Source organism: Syngnathoides biaculeatus, chromosome 17 (genome assembly GCF_019802595.1).
Source record: "Syngnathoides biaculeatus isolate LvHL_M chromosome 17, ASM1980259v1, whole genome shotgun sequence".
Lineage (NCBI taxonomy): Eukaryota > Metazoa > Chordata > Actinopteri > Syngnathiformes > Syngnathidae > Syngnathoides > Syngnathoides biaculeatus.
In genome coordinates, this window is record NC_084656.1 from 1,926,736 (window position 1) to 1,950,527 (window position 23,792).

Consider the following 23,792-nt stretch of genomic DNA (forward strand, 5'->3'; position numbering starts at 1 on the left):
GAGGAACTCCAGTCTCTAGGATTGTCCGAAAAGAACTAGTAAGCCTCTCATTCCAGAAAGTTTTGGCCTTGCCTCAACCTTATCAGTGTGTTCTGCCAGCCCCGGGATTTACAACCTTTTTGTGTCGGCACAGGGCGCTTCTAAACCCTTTTTAGACTGGTACACCCACACACTCTATGGCTTTTCAAGCATTTAGGTGGGACGCGACGGTTACCCACCAGGTCCTCGAACCCAGGACTTATTAACGTTCAATTTCCCCTCCTGTTCATCCAGCCAAAAACTACAATTTCACAATGTAACAAATTCAAACATGACATGGACCTCAACCCCAGTTAACAGACAGAAGATCATTTGGAAGATAAACCTTACCTTATCAATTGTTGGCCAGCCGATGTTCTGTCTGTCAACCAACACCTAAGTCCGAAATCACGTCTGGTTCACCAATTGTTGGAGGATGCTTTTTTTTTTCCTCTGCATGTTCGTTTAATTTCGGGTAGTGAGAATATTGGTTATCGAAATAAAGGCTGGAGATGATGAACAGTTTCTTCGAAGAATTTACTTACAGAATATTCTGGGCACTTGAGTTACAGACAATGGCTGTAGAGAGCAGATCAGAAGTGCGGAGGTACAGAGAAAAGAGAAAGCACACATTCTTTATCTTGTCAGAAAGGGTGGACTATGGGTGGTATCAAACCTGTAGCGTGAGACCGGGGCTTTCCACATAGACAAAGGGTTTCTGTCTCAACCGGTTCTAGCTGGCAATGGATTATTACAAAGTGTCCAGTTTGCAGTTCATCAAGGTTAGCCTACGTACAGGGATGCGATCAAGGACACATCTGGCTACAGAACAAAGCTCCACTGAGGACATGAGGAAATTTTATCATCATGACTAAATATGGGCATAAGACATACTTCAGTTGGTACACCAATGGCCAAAAAACAGGACGTGAATCAATGCTAAACATTGACATCAGACTTGTAAATAGATTTGAGCCACTTTTACAAGATCCTGTCCAAGAACGCTCATCCCTCACCACCACTGAAAGGTATGAAACTAAATCATCCATCCATTTTCAGAGCCGATTATTCTCACATCATGCAAGAAAAAAAATGCCACCCCAAACGTTAATAGTTGGTGATGGAAGTGTCAAGGATGTGAAGCGTTTTTGCAGTGAGAAGAACACCAAACTACTGTGTTTTACCAAAGACAGGGTGTATGATATCACTAATCCTGGGGATCAACAAAGGGCACCCAATTGTGAAATCTGCCATAATGCACACAGGGGCCCTGGAATTGGTCAACCAATTCAACACACACCATGCCAAGAGCTTTCTCCCATCCCTCCCTCACCTAAGACCCCTCTTACACACGAGTCTTCTCTGCAATCCGGCATGTGCAGAGTCTTTTCCAGAATAAATCAGACCCCTATGGAGATCAGGCATTTTTCATGAAAGGGACAGAAAAGTTAGTCAAAGAAATGTATGACAAAAATGAACTAAAAACCTAATGAGGATAAAATTTGAATCTTCAGTTATCTCTGCGAGATGAGCTCTTTTCAACATAAGTTCACTGGGTAATACATCAACATTGATAAATGATACCATAACTATGATCTGGCCTTTTTGTTCTTCAATGAAACTTGTTTAACAATCTAGCTGTAATACCATATAAAATGCAGCAACCCTGGTTAATTTTAATACGATGAACATGTATCGAATAGGAGAAAAGGTAGTTGTATTGCTGTTATTTTTAAATTATAATTTCAGTATAAAGATATAATACTTGATTTCTCAATGGTTTTATGAAGGACTCTGGTACAACAAAAGCCGTTTTCAATTTGTGTATGATCTCTGTATGTCCCATCCGTCAACAATCTTTCTATCATCTATTGACCATCAGAAAACAGATAAAGTTCATAACAGTGAGATAATCTATGGTAAATAAGATTCAAAGTATAGGGAGTTCTCAGTTTAAGATGGTCTCAACCCAAGATGTTTCTACTTTACGGAACCTGAGTCTTGTCTGCTATTATGGTTCCAGTACCATAGTGTTTCTGCTTAGCTCATGTATATGGCTTATCTGTGTGTGTGCGCTGGGAGATTATTTACCCCTTTTCGCCCACCTTTTTACACATTATGGCCCAAAAAAAGATTTTTTTTTTTTTTTATTCTACCTACGGACATGATGGACATAAAGACTTGGGCTTCAGTTGGATGACCGTGGCGATTTATTATTAAGGGCAAGGCTCATATTTTAGCGCACATGAAGGGTTTCACCACAATGAGGGATACAGTGATCATAAAGCAACTTTTTTTGTGAAGAAAAAAAACCGAAGCAACATTCTCTGCTCATTGGAACGATTACTTATGTTATGGATTTAAGGATCTGAATCAACATAGGCTTAATATCAGCCTCATGTTCATAAGGGAAAAGGCATGGCACATTTTCCTAACTTTGAAAGAGCAGAAAGGAGAGGATGCCGAGGAGTAATTTACCGCTAGCAACTACTACCTGCACTTGCTTACTTAGCAGGAGCTGAGCGCAGCCTGACTTAATCACCATCCCAGCCTCCCTTCCCTAATAGTAAGTGAAGCATCTTATATATTTTACTTTAATGTATTTTTTTTTTTTATATGAAGTACCAACACCCATCCATTTCTGAGCTGCTTATCCTCACGAGGGTCACGGGAATGCTGAATCCAATCCCAGTGGTCATCGTAAATTTTGACTAATGTGAAAGTCGAAATTCGAGTTAGGTTGCTACTGTGGGAACGGATCAAAGTCGTAGACCGAGGACTCCCTGTAATAACACAGATTTGAGAATTATAAGGAACCAAAAGTAACAACAGCCTTGATGGAAATCAAATGAGGGTTTAGACGAGCAGTAGACAGATTCATCAGCATCATCTAAACAATCAGAACAAATGAGATGAGCCGGCATGTCAAATCTCCCACAACTTTCACTGCCCCATATAGAGTCAAGCCTGACACTAAACTCAGCCTCTACTACTTTAAATGCCACGTTAGGTCTGACAGATAGAGACATTGCTATTGTCAGTATTGCAGTCCAGCCAACACTGCCAAGAGCTTCCTCACATCCCCCCTCACTTTAACCCACCGTCCACTGTGATGCAAAGGGTCCCACCTCAACCTATGAAGAATCTCATCCCTGAATCTGATTTATGTCCAAGGTCTTTTCCAGAATCAGTCAGACCCTGATGGAGATCAGGCATCTTCCATCCCAAGGGACAGAAAGTTGGTCAAAGAAATATTGCACAAAATATTAGGCTAATTAGTGAAAATGTGACATTTTCACACCATTGTTTCCAGTTATCTCTACGAGAATAGCTCTTTTCAATATCTGGTCACTTGGTAAAATAAAGCAATGTTGATTAAAGACATTCCAACCTATGTGATCTGGCTTTCTGTTAATTATTTCACTGAATTGAACTGTTTTGAGTGTGCCATCCTTTTTCATCCAAATAAGCCAGTTGCACAGGAGTGACAATGCTAATGCTGTGTCTCCACTTATCACTCATATTCTTATTTTTTACATTTTTGTCATAAATAAAACAAAGGAACAGTAAAATGGTTCAACACCCCCGAACCACGTCAGTTTGACTTCTAAACTTTAGAGGCGTATTCCTCTACAATGTTGGTAGAATTCCAAGTGATAAAACATCATTTTGTTCCAGTTAGTGGGATGTCTATTGTATTTGCATGGTCTGATTACGTGGTTGATTATGATTGTTTATTGTGATTTATTTATTATGCTAATTTTGACCACAGTTTAATTATTTTTTCCAAGGGCTTGTATCATCAACTTCACATTTATTTCTTATCTTGAATGACAGACCTCCCAGCCACAGAATCATAATCAATGGAAAAGAGTGCATTAACTTTGCATCATTCAACTTCCTGGGTCTCCTTGACAATGAGCGCGTGAAGGTCAGTGTTTCAACTGCATGCTTCTTTGCCAAACAACTTCTATGGTTATGGATTTGAATATATTTTACATAAAATTTACATTTCTCTGTTCAGTAAAAGAATTAATATTTACACATTTTGTTTTTGCAGCGAAAGGCTCTTTCATCTTTGAAGAAATATGGGGTCGGAACATGTGGTCCAAGGGGCTTCTATGGAACGTTTGGTAGGGCAATCTTTTTTTTTTTTTTTTTTTTTTTTTTTTTTTTAAGATGCTTTGTCTTTTATAACCGTGCTGTATGTTCGAATGTCCAGCAAAGTATATAAACCCCATTTGTGTGCATTGTGAAGCTGAATCGGTCAAACTCACACGTTAAAATTGTCACAGGTTATTGTTGGAATTAAAACAGACGAATAATCTCAATCGAGATGACAGAGGTCAATAAAGTTTTACTTTCAAGGATTATTTCCCTTTTGCCATGCAAATGCCTATTTGGAGATGTATTTGGATAGTTGTGGTCATTAGTCATTATCTGCATGGTTTATCTTTCTCAATTTTATTTATTTATTTATTTAAACATCTTAACCCCACATTTCAAGAACTACATCCTAGGACTGCAACATGCTGGGAAAAAATACATTGCATTTATTTATTTTAAACCTTGCATATACAGTCTATATTATTTCACATCAGAAACGGACCAGTGCTGCGGAAGTTCGTTTTATTTATTATTATTATTATTATTTTTTTTTTACATGAACTTGTTCCGAAGTTCATTTTAGTGTTCCAAATATGAACTTGTTCAGTTGTTTTTCTCCACAATGTTTGTGACATTTCCACCCTGAGCAGTCCACACTAATAGTCTCTTGAGGTACAATCTCAAAAATATGAGGAAAAACTTGTTGCTTGAATGGTCTTTTTTTTTTTTTTAATGAGGAATTACAACAAAACAGTACTTTTGTCTTTAATATGCAAACAAAAAAATGCAACACAGTATGTCAGGAACGATGCTGAAAGGAGATTGATAACTTTGCATTCCTCTGTATACAGTCCTTATTAAAATTGTTTAGGAATTCTTATATTATAAAACAAAAACAATATCACAGTTTGATCATACAGTGTTTTAAGATAAATACTTTTACTCATCCATTTTGACAATTATGTACAATTTTGCGAAGGAACACATACACTCCCATTTACGTGGTGTCCATGAACCCACCTTATCCACTTACGCAGCTGCCGTGTGCTAAGAGTGAAATTGGAAATGCAGCAGGTGAACACTTTCTCATGTCCTTATTCATAGCTTTCATACGAGGAGATCCGTATACAACACTCGGGGCTGCTCCATGTGTGGTTTGAAACGTTATAATTTTGATGCGTTATAACATATATGCTCATATTAAAATGTACAAATGGGTTCCTCTGCTGGTCACTTTTATTATGAACACAGTTTATGCACTGTTTATTACAGTATACTCATATCACAGCAGACCCTGCTAGTGATGATTGGCACACACACAGTGGTGTGAACAAGTGCTTAACCCGCTCGTCATTTTTTGGATGTTTGTCAAACTAAATGTTTCCCATCAAAACGATTAAAATATTAGTAAAAGAAAACAAGTAAATGGAAAAAAAAAAAAGCCAAACCTCTATTTGACCTTTGTGACTAGTAATTGCCCTCTAAACTTAATAACTGGTTGGGCCACCCTGAGCAGCAACAATTGCAAGAAGCCTTTACGCTAATTTGCAATGACTCTATTTTTGGTACATTCATCTTTTCAGAATTGTTGTAATTCAGCAACATTGGAGGGTTTTCAAGCATGACCACATTTTAAAACAAAACATAATGGCGGTTTATCTTTTGACTTTACACAGATGTGATACATATTGATCTAAATTTTGCTCACCACTGCTATATATCAATTATCATCAACTATTATGTGTGCGAGATTTGACTTCTGCATCAACCGCTATTTGTCAGTCCAATTTAAGTGCTTGTGACGTTTAGGTCATTTTATTTATTTTTTTTATTGGTCGTAATCTGGTTAAAAAAAAATCTGTTGCTGAGTAGTTAATGTAATTACAAACCCAATTCCAATCAAGCGCTTCTTCTTTTGGCTTGTCCCGTTAGGAGTCGCCACAGCGTGTCATCTTTTTCCATTTAAGCCTACAGTATCTCGTGCATCCTCCTCTCTTAACTCCCACTGTCCTCATGTCCTCCCTCACAACATCCATTAACTTTTTCTTTGGTCTTCCTCTCGCTCTTTTGCCTGGCAGCTCCATCCTCAGCACCCTTCTACCAACATACTCCTCCCCTCTGAACATGTCCAAACCATCAAAGTCTGCTCTCTCTCTCTCTCACTTTGTCTCCAAAACATCCAACTTTGGCTGTCCCTCTAATGAGCTCATTTCTAATCCTATCCAACCTGTTCACACCAAGCGACAACTTCAACATCTTCATTTCTGGTACCTCAAGTTCTGCTTCGTGTTGTTTCTTCAGGGCCACCATCTCTAATCCGTACATCATGGCCAGCCTCACCACTGTTTTATAAATTTTGCCCTTCATCCTGCCAGATACTTTTTTGTCACATAAAACACCAGACACCTTCCGCCAACTGTTCCACCCCGCTTGGACCCGTTTCTTCACTTCCTTACCACACTCTCCATTGCTCTGTATTCTTGACCCCAAGTATTTGAAGTCGTCCACCTTCGCTATCTCTTCTTCATGGAGCTTCACACTTCCTCCTCCGCCCCTCTCATTCACGCACATATATTCTGTTTTACCACGCCTAATTTTCATTCCTCTCCTTTGCAGGTGGAGGAACAGTTACAAAGATGGAGGTCTTTGTAACTGTTCCTCCGCCTGTTCCCTGCTTTCACTGCAGATCACAATATCACATTTGAACATCATGGTCCAAGGGGAATCCAGTCTAACCTCGTCTGTCAGCCTATCCATTACTACCGCAAACAGGAAGGGGCTCAGCGCGGAACCCTGATGCAGTCCCACCTCTACCTTAAATTCTTCTGACACACCAACTGCACATCTCACTGCTGTTCTGCTACCCTCATACATGTCCTGTACTATTCTAACACATTTCTCCGCCACACCAGACTTGCGAATGCTGAACCATAGTTCCTCTCTTGATACTCTGTCATAGGCTTTTACTAGGTCTACAAGGATACAATGTAGCTCCTTCTGACCTTTTCTGTACTTTTCCACGAGCATCCTCAAGGCAAATAGAGCATCTGTGGTGCTCTTTCTAGGCATGGAACCATACTGTTGCTCGCAGATACTTCTATCCTGCTCTTTCCCATAACTTCTTTGTGTGGCTGATCATCTTTATTCCCCTGTATTCCACAGTTCTGAACATCGCCTTTGTTCTTAAAAATGGAGACTAGCACACTTTTCCTCCATTCTTCTGGCATTTTCTCTCCCGCTAGTATTCTTTTGAATAAGTTGGTCAAAAACTCCATAGCCACCTCACCAAATTGCTTCCATACCTCCACTGGTATGTCATCGGCACCAACTGTCTTTCCATTTTTCATTTTGTTTAGTGACTTTCTAACTTCTCCCTTACTAATCAAAGCCACTTGCCGGTCATTGACGCTTGCCTCTTCTACTCTACCTTCTCTCCCATTTTCTTCATTCATTAACTTAAGTACTCTTTCCATCTACTTAGTATACTACTGGCACTGGTAAACATTTCCATCACTATCCTAAATCATCTTTACTTGCTGCTCATCCGTTTGTTCACAGCATGTCGGAATGTTGTCCTATATGGATTTTTTTTCCATCTTCCGCCATGAAAAGTTTCTCTAGGATTTTGTGTTGAGGAAGAACCAGGAAGTGATGTTTTTTTGCAGTAGCGTGGTCGAGTGTTGATACCTATTGTACTGGCGAGAAATCACCTGTTTTTTTCTGGGTGTTAGCAAAATTGGCAGCTCGTTGTATTGTTGGATTTTGCTCGAACACTCGGAAGGATGGATTCACTCTTCACTTGTTTCCAAAAAACCCGATTCGTCGTGAAAAATGGATTGCACAGTTGCAAAGGACAAGAGCTTTATGTGTTTCAAATAACAGGTAGATGTGTATGGCGCTACAGTGAAGAAAATAAGTATTTGAAGACCTTGCTAAATTGCAAGTTCTCCCACTTGGAAAATCATGGAGTGGTCTGAAATTTTCATCGTAGATGCATGTCCACTGTGAGAGAGATAATCTAAAAAGAAAATGAAATGAAATGTATGAATTTTTCACGATATATTTGTGCGATACAGCTGCAAATAAGTATTTGAACACCTGTCTATCAGCCAGAATTTTTACCCTTAAAGACCCGTTAGTCCGCCTTTTAAAAGTCCACCTCCACTCCATGTAATATCCTGAATCAGATGCAATTGTGTGAGATCGTTAACTGCGTAAAGACACCTGTCGACACCATACAAACAGTGAGACTCAAACTTGTAATATGGCCAACATCAAAGAACTGTCTAAAGACACCAGAGACAAAATTGTTCAACTCCACACGGCCTGAAAGAGCTACGGAGAAATTCCCAAACAGCTTGGTGAAAAAAGGTTCAATGTTGGAGTAATCATTAGAAAATGGAAGAAGCTAAACATGACTGTCAATCTCAATCGAAGTGGAGCCCCATGCAAGATATCACCTCGTGGGGTCTCAATAATTCTGAGAAAGATGAGAAATCAGCCCAGGACTACACGACAGGACTTAATCAATGACCTGAAAAGAGCTGGGACCACCGTTTCCAAGGTAACTGTTGGTAATACACTAAGACGTCATTGTTTGAAATCATGCATGGCACGGAAGGTTCCCTGCTTAAATCAGCACATGTCAATGCCCATCTTAAGTTTGCTAATGACCATTTGGATGATACAGAGCAGTCATGCGAAAAAGTTTTGTGGTCAGATGAGGCTGAAATTGAACTTTTTTGTCATAATTCCACTAATCGTGTTTGGAAGAAGACAAATGATGAGTCCCATCCCAAGAACACCATCCCTACTGTGAAGCATGGGGGTGGTAGCATAATGCTTTGGGGGTGTTTTTCTCCACACGAGACAGGACGACTGCACTGTATTAAGGAGAGGATGACCGTGGCCATTTATTGTGAGATTTTTGGGAACAACCGCTTTCCCTCAGTCAGCGCATCGAAGATGGGTCGTGGCTGGGTCTTTCAACATGACAATGACCTGAAGCACACAGCCAGAAAACCAAGGAGTGGCTCCGTAAGAAGCATATCAAGGTTCTGGCATGGCCTAGCCAGTCTCCAGACCTAGACCCAATAGAAAATCTTTGGAAGCAATTAAACTCTGTGTTTCTCAGCGACAGCCCAGAAACCTGTGTGATCTAGAGATGATCTGTGTGGAGGAGTGGAGGAATATTAATATTGGTTTTCTCATTGGTTGTTCAAAAACTTATTTGCAGCTGTATCACACAAATAAATCATTAGAACATCATACATTGTGATTTCTGGATTTTTCTTTTTAGATTATCTCTCTCACAGTGGACATGCACCTACGATGAAAATTTCAGACCCCTCCATGATTTCCAAGTGGGAGAACTTGCAATACAGCAGGCTGCTCAAATACTTATTTTCTTCACGGTATGAACAAAGTAATAGTTGAGGGGAACTAATTTGTCTAAAAGTTTATAGCACTTGTTATGTGATAATTTAGAATAAATCCACTCGGTCAAACCAGTAAAATGAAACTAAGCACTTGTATTGCGTTGAAGACATTTTAATCATACACTACACAATACAAGACAAAACAATAAAATAGAAGTACTAAGTTTAGTTGCGTGTAACATGAGCTAACTGGCGAAACGACGTATAGTCACCAAACCCGAACAAATGTTATTTCCGGTGAATGTTCCATTAAGGCTGTGTGGTGTCCATGTACTTGTCTGAAAGCGGCAGTAAAAAAAAAAGCCCCGTCTGCGTCCGACAACCTAATCATTCTCTCAGAATGTAACAAAAGATCTGCATCATAATAACTTAATAAAGTACGTAAGTCAGGGTTGCTAAATGTGTCGATGCGTGCAGGGCGACGTTCGCTGGTGGCCCCAACGCGGAGTTGGGTCGGCGGGAAGGTGAGCGGCTGTGCATGGGGACGAGAAAGGACCAACCACCCGGCACCGGTGTCTGGGCACCCCTGATGTACTTACTTACCCCGGCATGGGTACGCTACATACCCAAGGCTTATAAAAGGGTTCAGAAATCCAACAATTATGGGCCAGCATTCTGAATATTTGATCAGGTTCCCCGTCCTCCCTTGTCTATTTGCTGGGGAGTCTGTCAGTTCGAAGTGATCCGCATATCGTCTAATATGGCTCAAAACCGAGGTTCAACTTCCTGTTGTTTTTTCAGAGCCACCGTCTCTAATCTGTACATCATGGCCGACCTCAACACTGTTTTATAAACATTACCCTTCATCCTAGCTGATACTCTTCTGTCACATAGAAGATGTTAGTTAACACTTAATAATGCACTACACATTTTCAATGGGAGACACGTATGGACTCCAGGGAGGCTCCTCTCATACCCGCAGTCTTACTATGAAGTCATGCTGTTGTACCGCATGCAGAATGCGGTTTGGTATCTTCGTGAAATAAGCAGGGGCCATCTATGAAAAAGACGTTGCTTGCATGGCAGCATCCATTTAGAGGCCAAAAAGACTTCCACTATGGAAAATCAAAACAATTGTGTCTCACTGTCTGTCTAGTCAAATCAGACTAAACCTCTCCTGTTTCAGGTCAGTCAGGATCACCAAAGTTATTTAATTTTAAATGCCAAAATAAGAAAAGAAAGACTATCTTAGAGAACTTTATATTTACTTTGATGTCAAAGGGTTGCATCCACACAAAGTACTATATCTTTAAAGAACATGGGGAAGCTCAGACGATGAGGTCATGGCTTTGAAAGTTCCTGCTAGGTTAACTGAAAACACGTGAGTTAAATGACGGCACACCTAGGGATATAGTTAAGGCAGCACCTCAAGCATTCTGCTTCCTTGTTTGAAGTAATGGGAAAATCAAAAGAAATTGGCCATTAAATCGGAGAACGAATTGGGGAGAGAGGTCAACAAGTCTGGGTCATTCTTGGGTGAAATTTCCAGATGCTTGAAGTGCTATATTGTTTTTCTCTAAGAATTATACACAAGTATAAACATCGTGGGAATCTCCTCTCGTCACACCGCTCAAAGAGACGGACGGCCGTGCTCAGTGTCCCAGAGATGAATGTGTTTTGGTCCAAAATTTGTGAATCAACTACATAACAAAAGTTAAAGACCTTGTAAAGATTCTGAATGAAGCTCATAAGAAATTATCATTATCCACAGTGAAACGAGTTCTCCACTGACATTGGCTGAACGGCCACTCACTGAGAATATAGCCTTTACTCCTAAAGAAATTTAAGAAAGCCAGATTATAGTTTGCAAAAAAGAAACACCAAGTCAAAGCTCTTAACTTATTGAGACATGTCCTGTAGTCTGATAGAACTAATGTGAAGCTGTTTGGCCATATGGACCAATGTTGCTTCGGGAGCAAAAAGGGGAAGTTTGTAGACCTGAGAACACTGTACCAACTGTGAAGCATTGAGGTGGTAGCATCACGTGGTGGGCCTGTTTTTCTGCAGCAGGAATTGGAGCTATTCATAAAATAGACAGCATCATGAAGAAAGAACATTACATGGAGATATTAAAGCAACATCTCAAGACATCAGCCAGAAATCAAACACTTGGTTGCAAATGGGTCTTCCAAATGGACAATAAACCTAAGCATACTGCCCGAATAGTTAAAAAGTGGCTTCAGGATAACAAAGTCAATGTTTTAGAGAGAGACCCCTGATTGGAACATTTGTGGGTAGATCTGAAACAGCTTGTGGGAGCAAGGGCACTGACAAACCCGTCTCAGCTACACCAGTTCTGTCAGTACTGTCAGAATCGTGTGGAAGATTACACAAAGCCTTTGACTCTAGCCATGCAGTTCAAAGGAAGTGTATGTAGACATCTCACCAGATCGTAACGCTGTGCTCTCCTGCTAAACGCAAGAACTGCACCCCTCTACAGAACTACAGAACTGCACCCCTCCCCCACATTAGAGAGTCAGACCACATGTCGCTGTTCCTTATCCCTTTATACACCCACCCCCTCAAGACGCAGATCCAGGTCCTCCACAAATACTGTCACAACCCGGCCAAAGACCGCGTTCAGTGAACTTTGGGACTATTTCCAACACACAGACAGGGACATATTTGAACACCAGGACCTGGCCATATACACAAAGGCTGTACTGGCCTATATCAAGTACTCTCTGGAAACTGTATGAAGAGAGGCACCAGGATTTTTCCAAACCAGAAACCATGGCTGACCAGTCAGGTCTGCGCAGACATCCTGGACCTCCCTCCTCTCACGTCCACCTGGATCAAGGACTTTTTGACCAACAGACCCCAGATTGTGAGCATCGGCTCCCACCTTTCCTCCACTCGCATACTGAGTACCAGCTCACCACAGGGCTGCATGCTGAGCTCTCTCCTGTACTGTCTCAACATCTTTTGAATGCACAACAGTCCACAATAATAACACCGTCAAATTCGTTGAAGAAACTGTGGCCGGCCTGATTTCAAAGGGAGATGAGGCAGCGTACAGAGAGGAGGTCCAGAAGCTCACAACTTGAAGTTCAGACAACAATCTACCACTGAACACTGCAAAAACAAAGGAGATCCCAGAACATTACTAAGGACACCACACACCTGTTGTCAACTGTTTTGAGTGCCTTGCACTTTTGTATGCTCTGAAACCAAAGACGCTCTCCTATCTCGTTATACAATAAATGGCATTCTATTCTATTTGGCTACTCTACCTACCTCTGGAATGGACATCCTCTATTTTTACTCTAAAGATTTAAGAAACATTTTTGCTCAACAGATCATCCAGTGTCATATCTGTTGCAGTGGTCTTTTGTATTTTCGCGTTGAAGTGCTATGTGTCGTGGCCCTGATCGAGGTCGCAATGGAACCGCGAAGCACATGTAACATCGGTGACAAGAGTTTATCGGCTAGTATCTGTTGTTTTCTTTTCAGCTTGTCCCGTTAGGGGTCGCCACAGTGTGTCATCCTTTTCAATGTCAGTCCATCTCCTGCATCTTCAATCTCCAATTTCCCTCGTTTCTTCCCTCACTACATCCATAACCTTTTCTTTGGTCTTCTTCTAACTTTGTCGCCTGGTAGTCCCATCCTCATCACCATGCTACTAATGGAATAACTTTCTCTCCTCTGGACATGTACAAACTCTCGAAGTCTGTTTCCTCTAAATATTTCTCAAAAACATGTAACCTTGGCTTCTGCTCTGATGAGCTGAATCCTAATTCGATCTAACCTGCTCATTTCTAGGGACAACTTCAGCATCTTCATTTCTGCCAACTCCAGCTCTGCTTCCTGTTGTCTCCTCAGTGTCACCTTCTAATCCCTACATCATGGCTGGCCTCACCGCTCTCTTTGCCCTTCATCATGGCTTTGTGGAAAGAGCTGAGACAGGCTGTCTGTACAAGATGGAGCTTCCAGAAGACTGAACAACTGCACCCAAGATGATCAGACAGGCAGGAGAGTACTTGCTGTATCTTCTGGTAAGAAAGGAGAAGGAGATTTGCTGATGGAACCTCAAAGTGTAGGAAATCATAAAAGGAAAGAGGTTAGCTCAGAAGTGGGAAACTGAGAGAACCAAGGAGAGGAGAATATATTGAATACATGGGCTTTTAATGACATGAATACCAGGTTGGACACTAACGAAGGAGAAAAGGATCTTTAGTCAGACAGGAGGAAAAGATGGCAAGGATGTGCAGTAGTTTAGGGTGTTCACGGATAGAGATGGAATTCTTTTGAGTGGTGCTAGTACTGTGCAGGATAGATGGAAAGTATACGTTCAGTTAATGAATGAGGAAAGTGAGAGCGCAGAAGAGGACGCACTGTGGCTCTGGGGTTTTCCTTTATTAAAGTGTATGTAACGTCAATTTTCGAATGCAAATTATCTTATCAAGACAAAATATATGTTCAACTGTACCATAAAATGCATAGTTTTTACCGAAAAATATATTTATGAATTAAAGTCCGCGAACTTTGACCAAGTTTCCCCGTATCTGGAAAAGCACCTCCTTTCGTGTGGCTGACCTTTGACATGAGATCTGCTGTTGTGGGACTAGCATTAACCTGGAGCCTTCGTTTCAAGAATTCCTCAGTGATTGTGAGTTAAAACCAATCCATCGAAATGATGTGTGTGTGTGTGTGTGTGTGGTGTGTGTGTGTGTGGTGTGTGTGTGTGTGTGTGTGTGTGTGTTTGTGTTTGTTTCAGTTTTGTAGCAATTTGAATTATTCTGGTCAAAGTTGACATTATTTTCCCAAAGACCCAAGCCTCAGAAGACAATGGGTAAGGTTTGTACAAACGAAGAGAGCTAATTTTTCCAAACCCAGTAAGCAGTCTGTCTTGTGCAGTGAACATTTCATACCTGACTCTTTTACTGCTGGACTCATGCCTGAGATGGCTTTTAAAAAAAACTGTTAAAACATGGATCAGTGACTACCATGCATCCAGTTCCGAGACCTGAACAAATCGGTGCTGCTAACTTGGATCAGCCGCTGAACCTGGACACGCTTTGACAAGCTCAGTCCCCCCACAGAACGTACCAAAACTGCGAAGAGCTTTTGTTAAAAGACAAGTTGTGGAGGTATGTTGATCATGTTTTATTTCCTGAAAACTTTGAACACTGTTGACATGATTGAATGAAAGAAGCACTTGTGGATTTTAGCGAAAAATAATTGATTACAGCAAATCGTTTGACCATTCTCAACTAGAAAAACAGGATAACATTGTGTACAAATGGCGGCACGGTGAGCTGCTTGAAGGTGTTGGCCTCACAGTGTTGAGGACGTGTGTTCAATCCCAGCCCTCCCTTTGTGGACCCTTGCCTGCATGGGTTTTCTCCGAGCACTCCAGTTTCCTCCCACACCCCACACACATGCAACATTAATTGGACACTCTAAATTTTCCCCAGGTGTTATTATGAGTGTGACTCTTTTTCTTCATTGGCCCTGTGATTTGCTGGCAACCAGTTCAGGGTGTACCCTGCCTATTGCCCATTGAGAGCTGGGATAGGATCCACCACTCCCACAACCCTTGTGAGGATAAGCAGCTAAGAAAATAAATAGAATGATACAATCCTTTTATTTATTTGTGCAGGGTTTTTTATTTTAATAAAATATTATGTAGCATTAAAACAAGCAGTATTACATGTCACTCATAGGACACCTGTTTGCAACTCATAAAAAATAATTTGTGCACTGTGAAATCGAATTAAATAAACCTGTCCTTTATCCTTTTTTTTTCTTATTTTATAAACTTTGAATCTTATTTTTCTATATTAATTACAGATGTTGCAGAAGTATCTTTTGCACAAGAGGTCAACATCGAACCAGCAGATGCTGAATCTCCATCTTTGGTCCATTCCAAAAGTTGCCAGACTGGTGAAGTGTTTATTCATGAGAAAGGAACACAGATCTTTCCAACAGCAGAGAGAATACTGCAACATGTATTTCAACTTCATGTGTTCTCAAAGTACTCTTATTGAAAGACCAAATAATAATTCTGTGCAAATGTTATGTAACAGATTTATACAAAATATAAGCATACAGTTCAATAAAAATGCTACGAATCTATTTCTGTGGTTTTTGCTTTACTTCATATACAAACATATACATCAACATTTACACAAAGAAAAAAAAAAATCTGGCTGTAGACCAAGGGTGCTCATTGCGTCGGCGTGCCGAGAGGGGGGGGGACATCAGCCGTATTTTTTTTAACTTAAGCTCACCGCACATGCAAACAATGACATTACAGGAAAACACGCTGTCAGTGAGTTCCCCTCTATTTGAAGCTCTCTCTTAAGAAATCTTAACCTTGAGTATGGATGCTGCAGTTAATAAGAAAAAAAACATGTGACTTTAATACGGAATGGGAAGCGGCCAACTTTTTAACGATATCATTTTCGAAGTGCGTTTGTCACATCTGCCAGTGTAGTAACATTTTCGAACTGTTTATGGAAAATACGACACCAACATTCCGCCGAAAACCAAGCTGACAATGAGAAAAGTGAACGAACTAAAATCCAAATTGGCCGCACAGCAATTACTGTTCACACAATAGTTCAACAGTGAAAGCCACCAACAGCATCAATTCCGGGTTTGTCACATCATCATTAATAACAAAAAGTCCTTCCCGGACGATCTTTTAAAAATAAGGTGGCAATATTAACTTCAATAAAATCTCCACAGCTGTAAAGACTCTGTGAAGCCATGGCTGATGTATGGAAGGACATCGGAGATTGTGAGTGTTTCTCACTGCAGTTGGACGAATCCACAGACGCGAGTGACACAGCCCAGGTGTGCATTTTCATGTGTATGGCATTTAGTGATCATCAACGTGAACTCAGATGGTTACAAAAAATGTTTAGTTAATTATGTTGTGTAATATTGGCTCATGCGGTTATGCTAGGAATAACACAAACATACATTTGTACATGAAGAATCCTCAATATACTTGCATATGCATTTTTGTCGTGCCTCGATCTTTGTGACTTGGTCATTCATCATTGCTCATTCTAAAATAAAAAAAAATTTCCCTCCCCCACTCAATTTGCGCTGGAATTTTTTTTATTTTTTTGCACGCAACGCAGAATATTTGTGTGAAGAGACCACATCAGCGTTGCGCAATTGTGCAAGAACAGGGTTGCTCAATGCGTCGATCGCAATTGACAAGGCAGTTTTGGTCGATCGCGACGGCGTGCTGAGAAAAAAAAAAGACAAGCCGTATTTTTTTTTTTACTTTAGCTCACCGCGCATGTGCAAACGACAGTACTGGAAGACATGCTGTCAGTCAGTTCCCCCCCTATTTTAAGCTCTCGCTTAAGAAATCTTAAACATGAGTATGGATGGTGCAGTAAAGAAGACAAAAACGTATCACTTTCATACGTAATGTGAGGCGGAGTTTTTTTTCACGCCATTTTCAAAGTGTGTTTGCCTCATTTGCCAGTGTATAGAAATTTGGAATGGCATTATCGAACTGTTTATGGAAAATACAACACCGACATTCCGCCGAAAAGCAAGCTGAGAATGAGAAAGCCACCAAAGCATCATTTCTGGGTTCGTCACATCACACATAAAAGAGGCATAGCGGACTCGTTTTGACCTTTTAAAAATAAATCAGAAATATCTTCAATAAACTCTCTGGAGCTGTAAAGAACTACAGTTACATGGCGCTGTGAAGCCATGGCTGATGTATGGAAGAACATCGGAGATTGTGAGCATTTCTTCCTGCAGTTGGACAAATCCACTGACGTGAGTGACACAGCCCGAGTGTGCATTTTCTTTCATATGGCGTTTAGTGATCTTCAATGTGAACTCAGATAGTTACAAAAAATGTTTAAAGTTAATTACGTCGCGTAATGTTGGCTCATGCGGTTATGCAAGGCACACAAACATACCTTTACACATATGAATCCTCAATATACTTTAAAACAAATATGTTTTGGATTTTTGTAGTGGGTAGATCTTTGTGACTTGGTCATTATATGTCATCATTGGTCATTCTAAAAAAAAAAAAAAATGCCCCTCTGTCAATCGCGAGATGCTGGGTGCTTGAGAAGTAGACCTTGGGGTAAAAAAATCTGGCCACCCCTGATGTAGACTATTTAAAACCTGTGTACTCTTGGTCCTCTGGATTAGGAAAGGTTTCACGAATCTTTGACACTGCAGGATGGAAGTGGCACGCGATTATTTCCGCCAACAATTCCCTAACACCATCTCACAAGCCGTCCATAAGCAGTATGTCATAATAACCTGATAAAAAGAAAATATGCTCATATGACAATTTTCCAAAATGGAACTTTGTTTGAACAGTCATTGATTGCTTTCCGCAGTAACAATAATAATATAAATAATTCTTTATTTTGAAAAATCTGATTGTAAATGGGGTGGCACGGCGGCGCTGCTGTAAAGCGTTGGCCTCATAATTCTGAGGATCCGGCTTCAACCACAGCCCCACCTGTGTGGAGTTTAGGGTTAGGGTTAGGGTTAGCCCTAACCACCCTATCTCTAAGGGAGAGCCCAGACACCCTGGTGAGGACAATCATTTCGGCCGCTTGTATCCGTGTGTAAACACATTCATAACAAATGTAATTTCATTTGTGAACCTGGGGCAGCTGGAAAGCTTTGGCCTCACAGTTCTGAGGACTCAAGATCAATCCCGGCCTCGCTTGTGTGGAGTTTGGATGTCCCCCCCGTGCCTGCTTGCGTTTTCTCCGGGATCTCCGGTTTCCTCCCACATCCCAAAAACATGCATTAATTTGAGACTCTAAACTGCCCCTAAGTGTGATTGTGAGTGCGACTGTTGTCTGTCTCCGTGTGCCCTGCAATTTGCTGGGAACCAGTTCCCTCTGCCTGATGACAGCTGGGATAGGCTCCACCACTCCCGCAACCCTTGTGAGGATAAGTGATGAAGAAAATGGATGGATGGATGAACGTAAATGGGAAAAGAGATGGGCTGATTAGGAGAAATAATAATATTTAAAATAGGTCTTACTCGTGTCATGTAAAATCCAGTTGCTGCCGATACTGTTGCCTCAATTGTAAATCGCCAACCTCCAGTACCCATGGATTCAGGCAGCTGGCAATAAATCCTGGGTGCTCTGTCATGCACTGCAGCACATGGTCTGGATAATCTGCCATTTTCTGGTGAATATGTTGAATCTCATGGCAACAAAAAATCTTCTGTTTGAATGGGTATGCAGCATTTACATGCACACCTGTGGATACAATAAAAAAATAATAAATAAAAATCTGTTCACATTTACAAACTTCTACAGCTCAAAAACCCATATCAGTCCAGTAAACAGAACCAGCCACCCCATTTACATTTCTATTTTAAGCATTTAGTGCCCAAAGAAAACCACAAGATACCGGTTTACAGCTTTCAGTATAAAGTTTAGAAGTTTGGCTCATGACATCTGAGGAAAGTTGTGACTAAGATGGGGGTGGACGGGTCTGGGTACTGGTTATAGCATCAGTTTACCACGTGAAATTATATTTATGGTGAAGCAAGTTATGACCAGCTATTGGTCTCAAATTAAAGTGACGTTTTCAACGGGTTTTGTTCATTAAAATCCTCATTTGTGAAAATATACCAACTTAGAGTGTGGACTACATTATCAGCATCTGTGTGTTTTGGTGCAGGAATAAACAAGCCTTGTACACGCAAAATAGTTGTCACGGTTGCCGAGTTTGCATAATTTTAAAACGAGACCAAAAATGTTGTATATATATTCAGGATATCGAAGCCTTTACTATTTATCAGTTTATGACTAAATAAACAAAACAACTTCACAAATGCTTACCGGTCTTTGTTTCCAACACAACGCATGTCCTTCTCTCTGCGTATGGCTGGTACCTAGGCACGTTCATCGCCAGCTATTTTGTCTGCATTCGAAGGTCTGTGCTGTCTAACTAACTCAAATTGATAATGTTTAACGCCTTTATAAAGCTCATATTCTTGACAGTCATTGTGGGACCCTTCAGAATCATCTTCATCACTCGAATTATCGGAAAATTCATCGTCGTTCTTACAATGGAGTCCAATGGCCGACATGTTTTTGTTAAGTTCTGATGTCACGTCCCTTCTCGGGTTTTTCCGCTGTCTTTTTGTGGTTTTCCGGCAAATCCAGCAATGTACGATAATTTTTTTTGCTCATAATCGAAAAATAAAAAGGGTTTCCTTCATAACGGATTTCAGATTCGAATTCAGCAGAAAAACTGTATAATGTAAGCAAAAGGTGCTTTGAAAACATGACATACCCTTTAACAGAGGGGTACCAACAATTGTGTCCACGTCTACTGTAAAAAGAAATGTGCCAAAAAATATACAAGACCACATCCCATGCTGCATAAAATACAATGGAAACTGTAGCCGACGGAACACCTTCCTGTAAAAATAAATTCATGAAAAAATAAATATCCTGTCAAACTACAATGAATATAAGCAGAAAAACTCAGGGTGTGACTCATAATCTCCTGACTTCAATACTTTAGAGAAACCTCTGGAGCATCTTTAAAATCTAAGGTCTGTGAGGGTAGTAGGGTAGGTAGAAGTGCTGGCAAAGTTCAGCATAGCCAATGGGTGGCCAACCAGTCAGAGGTGAAGAGTCACATTTTGTAATCTGTTACAACAGTGTGCTCTTTCTCACAGAGACAAACTACCAATCCAACCAAGTCTTGTCTTGTATTTCACAACCCTCATCTAATGCAACACTGAAATACTCAACAACATTGGAGGTCAGATTGCAAGTGTCACTATACATGCTAATAATGTCTGATATTCTCTGTTCAACAGTGTGGCGGGACAGTTGAAGGTCTGATGCTGTTTGTTTAAGATTTTTGTTTTCAGGACACAAGTTTTCAGTAACAACACCATAACTTGTGACTAGGAGGTTTAGTCCCTTTTGGAAATTCCAGGTCGATGTTAGCGTGGAGTGAGCCGAATTGAAGACTTGAAGCTGTGAAATGCGATAGATGTCTGACAGAAAATGCAGAGAGTGGCTTGCTGTTTCGCTCAACAACAAAAAATAAAATAATGAGCTCTCCTCCTCTGGTAAAAACATCCTGTATTTGTCCACATGTTTCCGTTTCATTGTGGATTTTCCCCTGCCAAAGATCCGACTGGGAAACTTCGAGTTATTTTAATTCAGTGCACATGCCAGTTTTGTAAAAATACAGTGCTAACCTTTCCTGCTACAGTCATGTAAAAATGGTCAGGAGTCGCAGGGTTGACGTGTTCTCTGTGCCGAGATCATCTTGGTCAGAGTTAACTTTTCCTTCTCTCGTTGCACAGCTGAGCTCGGTGGCAGGAACAACAAAGGCACTCTTCCCCTATCACCATTGGGTTTTTTATTTCCGTCTCGCCCTCTCGCTGCATAGACACGTCTCACTCGCACGGCGACACACAACGCACGCACACACACACACACACACACACACACACACACACACTGAGCTTCTTGTCACAATATCCGTAACAACCGTAATAAACTCAAGCAAAGTGCGCACACAAATACCGTAATAAATGCAAGCAACCCTCACTCGCAGCTACCCTAATGAACTCAAGCAAAGTGTTCTCGTGGGCACCCACGTAAACAAAACTTTGCTATGCTTTCGTGCCTTCACATGAGCTACATGAAAGGAGGCAAAGAGCCACATGCAGGTCGAGAGGAGCAGGTTGGGCACCCCTGGCGTAGCCTTGATAAATTGACAATTTTGTTCAGTCCAGTTTTGGGGTTCTCTGTTATTTGATCAGATTTGTCTTATTTTTTTTAATTTTATTTAAAAAATATATATATTTTTCAATTTAGGAGGCCCCGTAGCTCAGTGGTTAAAGCACTGGTTTGGAAAACCAGGGGTTGTGGGTTCGTATCCCAATGGGGCCTACACTTCCTGAGAAGGGTTGCATCAGGAAGGGCGTCCGGTGTAAAAATTGTGCCAAACATATGTGCGTTCATCTGAGATGACACGCTGTGGCGACCCCGAAAGGGACAAGCTGAAAGAAACTTTATATATTGTTTCAAATTAAATGCAAACAAAACGAATCAGCATGTAAAGACTGACATATGTAACTACTATATTTTCAATGTAATACCCGAGAGAAGCACAGGGCTGTTTTTTGGCCATGACTGGATAACATGGCAGGAAATTGTCCGTTTACATATTGTCCAAAGAGAATTTTGACACCTACAGGAACCCGAAAGGTTTTTATCGTCTTACTTTCCATTATTCCATCCCAAAACAGCAATCTGTCACCTATTTTTGATAGGCGTGAGTTAAGCCTCTCCTTTCAAGCGTGGTACACACATAAAGATCTTGATTTTGCCCTTATATGCTATGACTGACCAAGGATGACAAAGGATTGTTTAATGTCAAATAAAATAATCCTGTGATATTATTCTGTGGTCTGAGGTTTAAAGAATTATCCTGATAATGTGGTCCAAAACGGTTTGGAGCTGAATTTCTTGCATACTAAACATGTTCAATATTTATGATCCAAAATCTTAATGTGTGGAGAAAGGTAATGACTCCCAAGTCATGACTCCATGAATTGTGGCGTGAATCAATCAACAAGTCACCTGACTGAGGTACAAAGAAGCAGTTGTAGGCTAATAAAGCATAATGCCATAATGTCCAGTGGACCTCATAAATGGAGGACCAGCTAGTGGAGCTATGGAGAAACCAGAGAATGCTTATTTAATGTCTCAGCCCCCAAGAATTATTTGGTGTGTGCAGAATAGTTTCCATTTTTGTTTTCCCTCCCGGTTAAGACCACCATAAAGCTTATATTTCCATGTTGTTTCTTCTTCATTTTTAATCATGTTTGGTCATGAGATTTCTGTCTTTGTGGATAGTTTCTCGATTTTCTGTGGTTTAACGCAATCTATGTCTTTGGTGTACTGTAAAACTCAAATATCTTCAATTTAATCCATCCATCCATTATCCTCATAAGGGTCATGGGAGTGCCGGAGCCTATCCCAGCTAACTTTGGGCGGGAGGCAGGGTACACCCTGAAGTGGTTTCCAGCCACTCACAGGGCACCTAGAGACAAACAACAGTCACAATCACTTCTAAAGGCAATTTAGAGTCTCCAATTAACACATGATTTTGGGATGTGCCTGGAGAAAACCCAGGCAGGCACATGGACAAAATCCAAACTCCACACAGGTCGGGCTAGGATTTGAGCTGCAGACCTTAGAGCTGTGAAACTAACGCTCTAACCAGTCTCGTTCCGCCCTTCACTTTAATACCTCTAATAATTTAAAACAATGTAAATAACTTTTTTGGGGTTATTTTGTTTAGATGTTCACCTGGAATTGGAGAGTCGGCTAGCCAAATTCATGAAAACAGAAGAAGCCATCATCTACTCATATGGCTTTGCTACGATTGCAAGTGCGATCCCTGCTTACGCTAAGAGGGGTGACATCATCTTTGTGTAAGTACCAATTCTGTAGACTATACCTGGAAAAAAAAATTCTATTACTAATTTTAAATGGTGCGGAATCATTTGACATAGTGATTTTGTGTACAAATGATCCATAATGTGTCTTTGGCAATGCCCTCCATCATTACAGTTCCTTTTCTGACACACTTTTTACATTTAACTCCTACTTTGAGATATGGATTGGTTGAATTTGTTGCAGAGGGACAAAGCATTGTAATTTAAGTCTCTTTTTGCTTTGATGTCATCACGATATGGATTTTGGATTTGTATTCAGGGATGAAGCAGCCTGCTTCTCCATCCAGAAAGGCCTACAAGCATCCCGCAGCTTTATTAAATACTTCAAGCACAATGACATGGGTGATTTGGAGAGGCTTCTCAGGGAACAAGAGTTGGAGGACCAGCAGGTGGGTAAATACAATGTACACTAAGAGTTTAGTAGGTCTTTATTTGTTAGTTTGAGGTGGGGAAAAAAAAGAAAAAGTCCATCTCAATGGTGGGCGGTGACTTGGGCCTTCAGTGACGTAATGCACCTCTTAATAATGCCATCACATCACAAAAATGTAACCTGTACAACTGTCTGCCATCAAAGAAGAGGCAATAGGAATTCTCCATATTTGGCAGCGAGGGATATTATTATTATCTTATAGTACATCACCTACCCAAATTCCAAACCTCTATAGAGCTCTTGCACGTGACGTCACAGTTTGCACGGCGCCATATTGTCAGTCAAACGTAGCTGCTCGGTAGTGCGTGAGTCATTGAACCGGAGCAGATTTTTC

General features: G+C 40.8%; 1 protein-coding gene and 1 non-coding gene across 5 annotated transcripts in view; both read left to right on the forward strand.

Moving 5' to 3' along the window:
• sptlc1 (serine palmitoyltransferase, long chain base subunit 1) overlaps positions 1 to 23,792 on the forward strand; it is a 94,082-nt gene that overhangs the window by 27,680 nt on the left and 42,610 nt on the right. For 3 of the 4 annotated variants that reach the window (XM_061800832.1, XM_061800834.1, XM_061800831.1), the window contains 4 exons: positions 3,856 to 3,949; positions 4,079 to 4,151; positions 22,872 to 23,004; positions 23,288 to 23,417. In XM_061800832.1, coding sequence (XP_061656816.1) covers positions 3,856 to 3,949; positions 4,079 to 4,151; positions 22,872 to 23,004; positions 23,288 to 23,417 — 430 coding nt within the window. Of the gene's footprint in view, positions 1 to 3,855; positions 3,950 to 4,078; positions 4,152 to 16,256; positions 16,365 to 22,871; positions 23,005 to 23,287; positions 23,418 to 23,792 lie in introns of those variants that run through there. The other variant, XM_061800833.1, reaches the window with a different exon arrangement.
• On the forward strand, positions 21,382 to 21,454 carry trnas-gga (transfer RNA serine (anticodon GGA)). Its single transcript has one exon. It is a non-coding gene; the product is annotated as a tRNA-Ser (tRNA).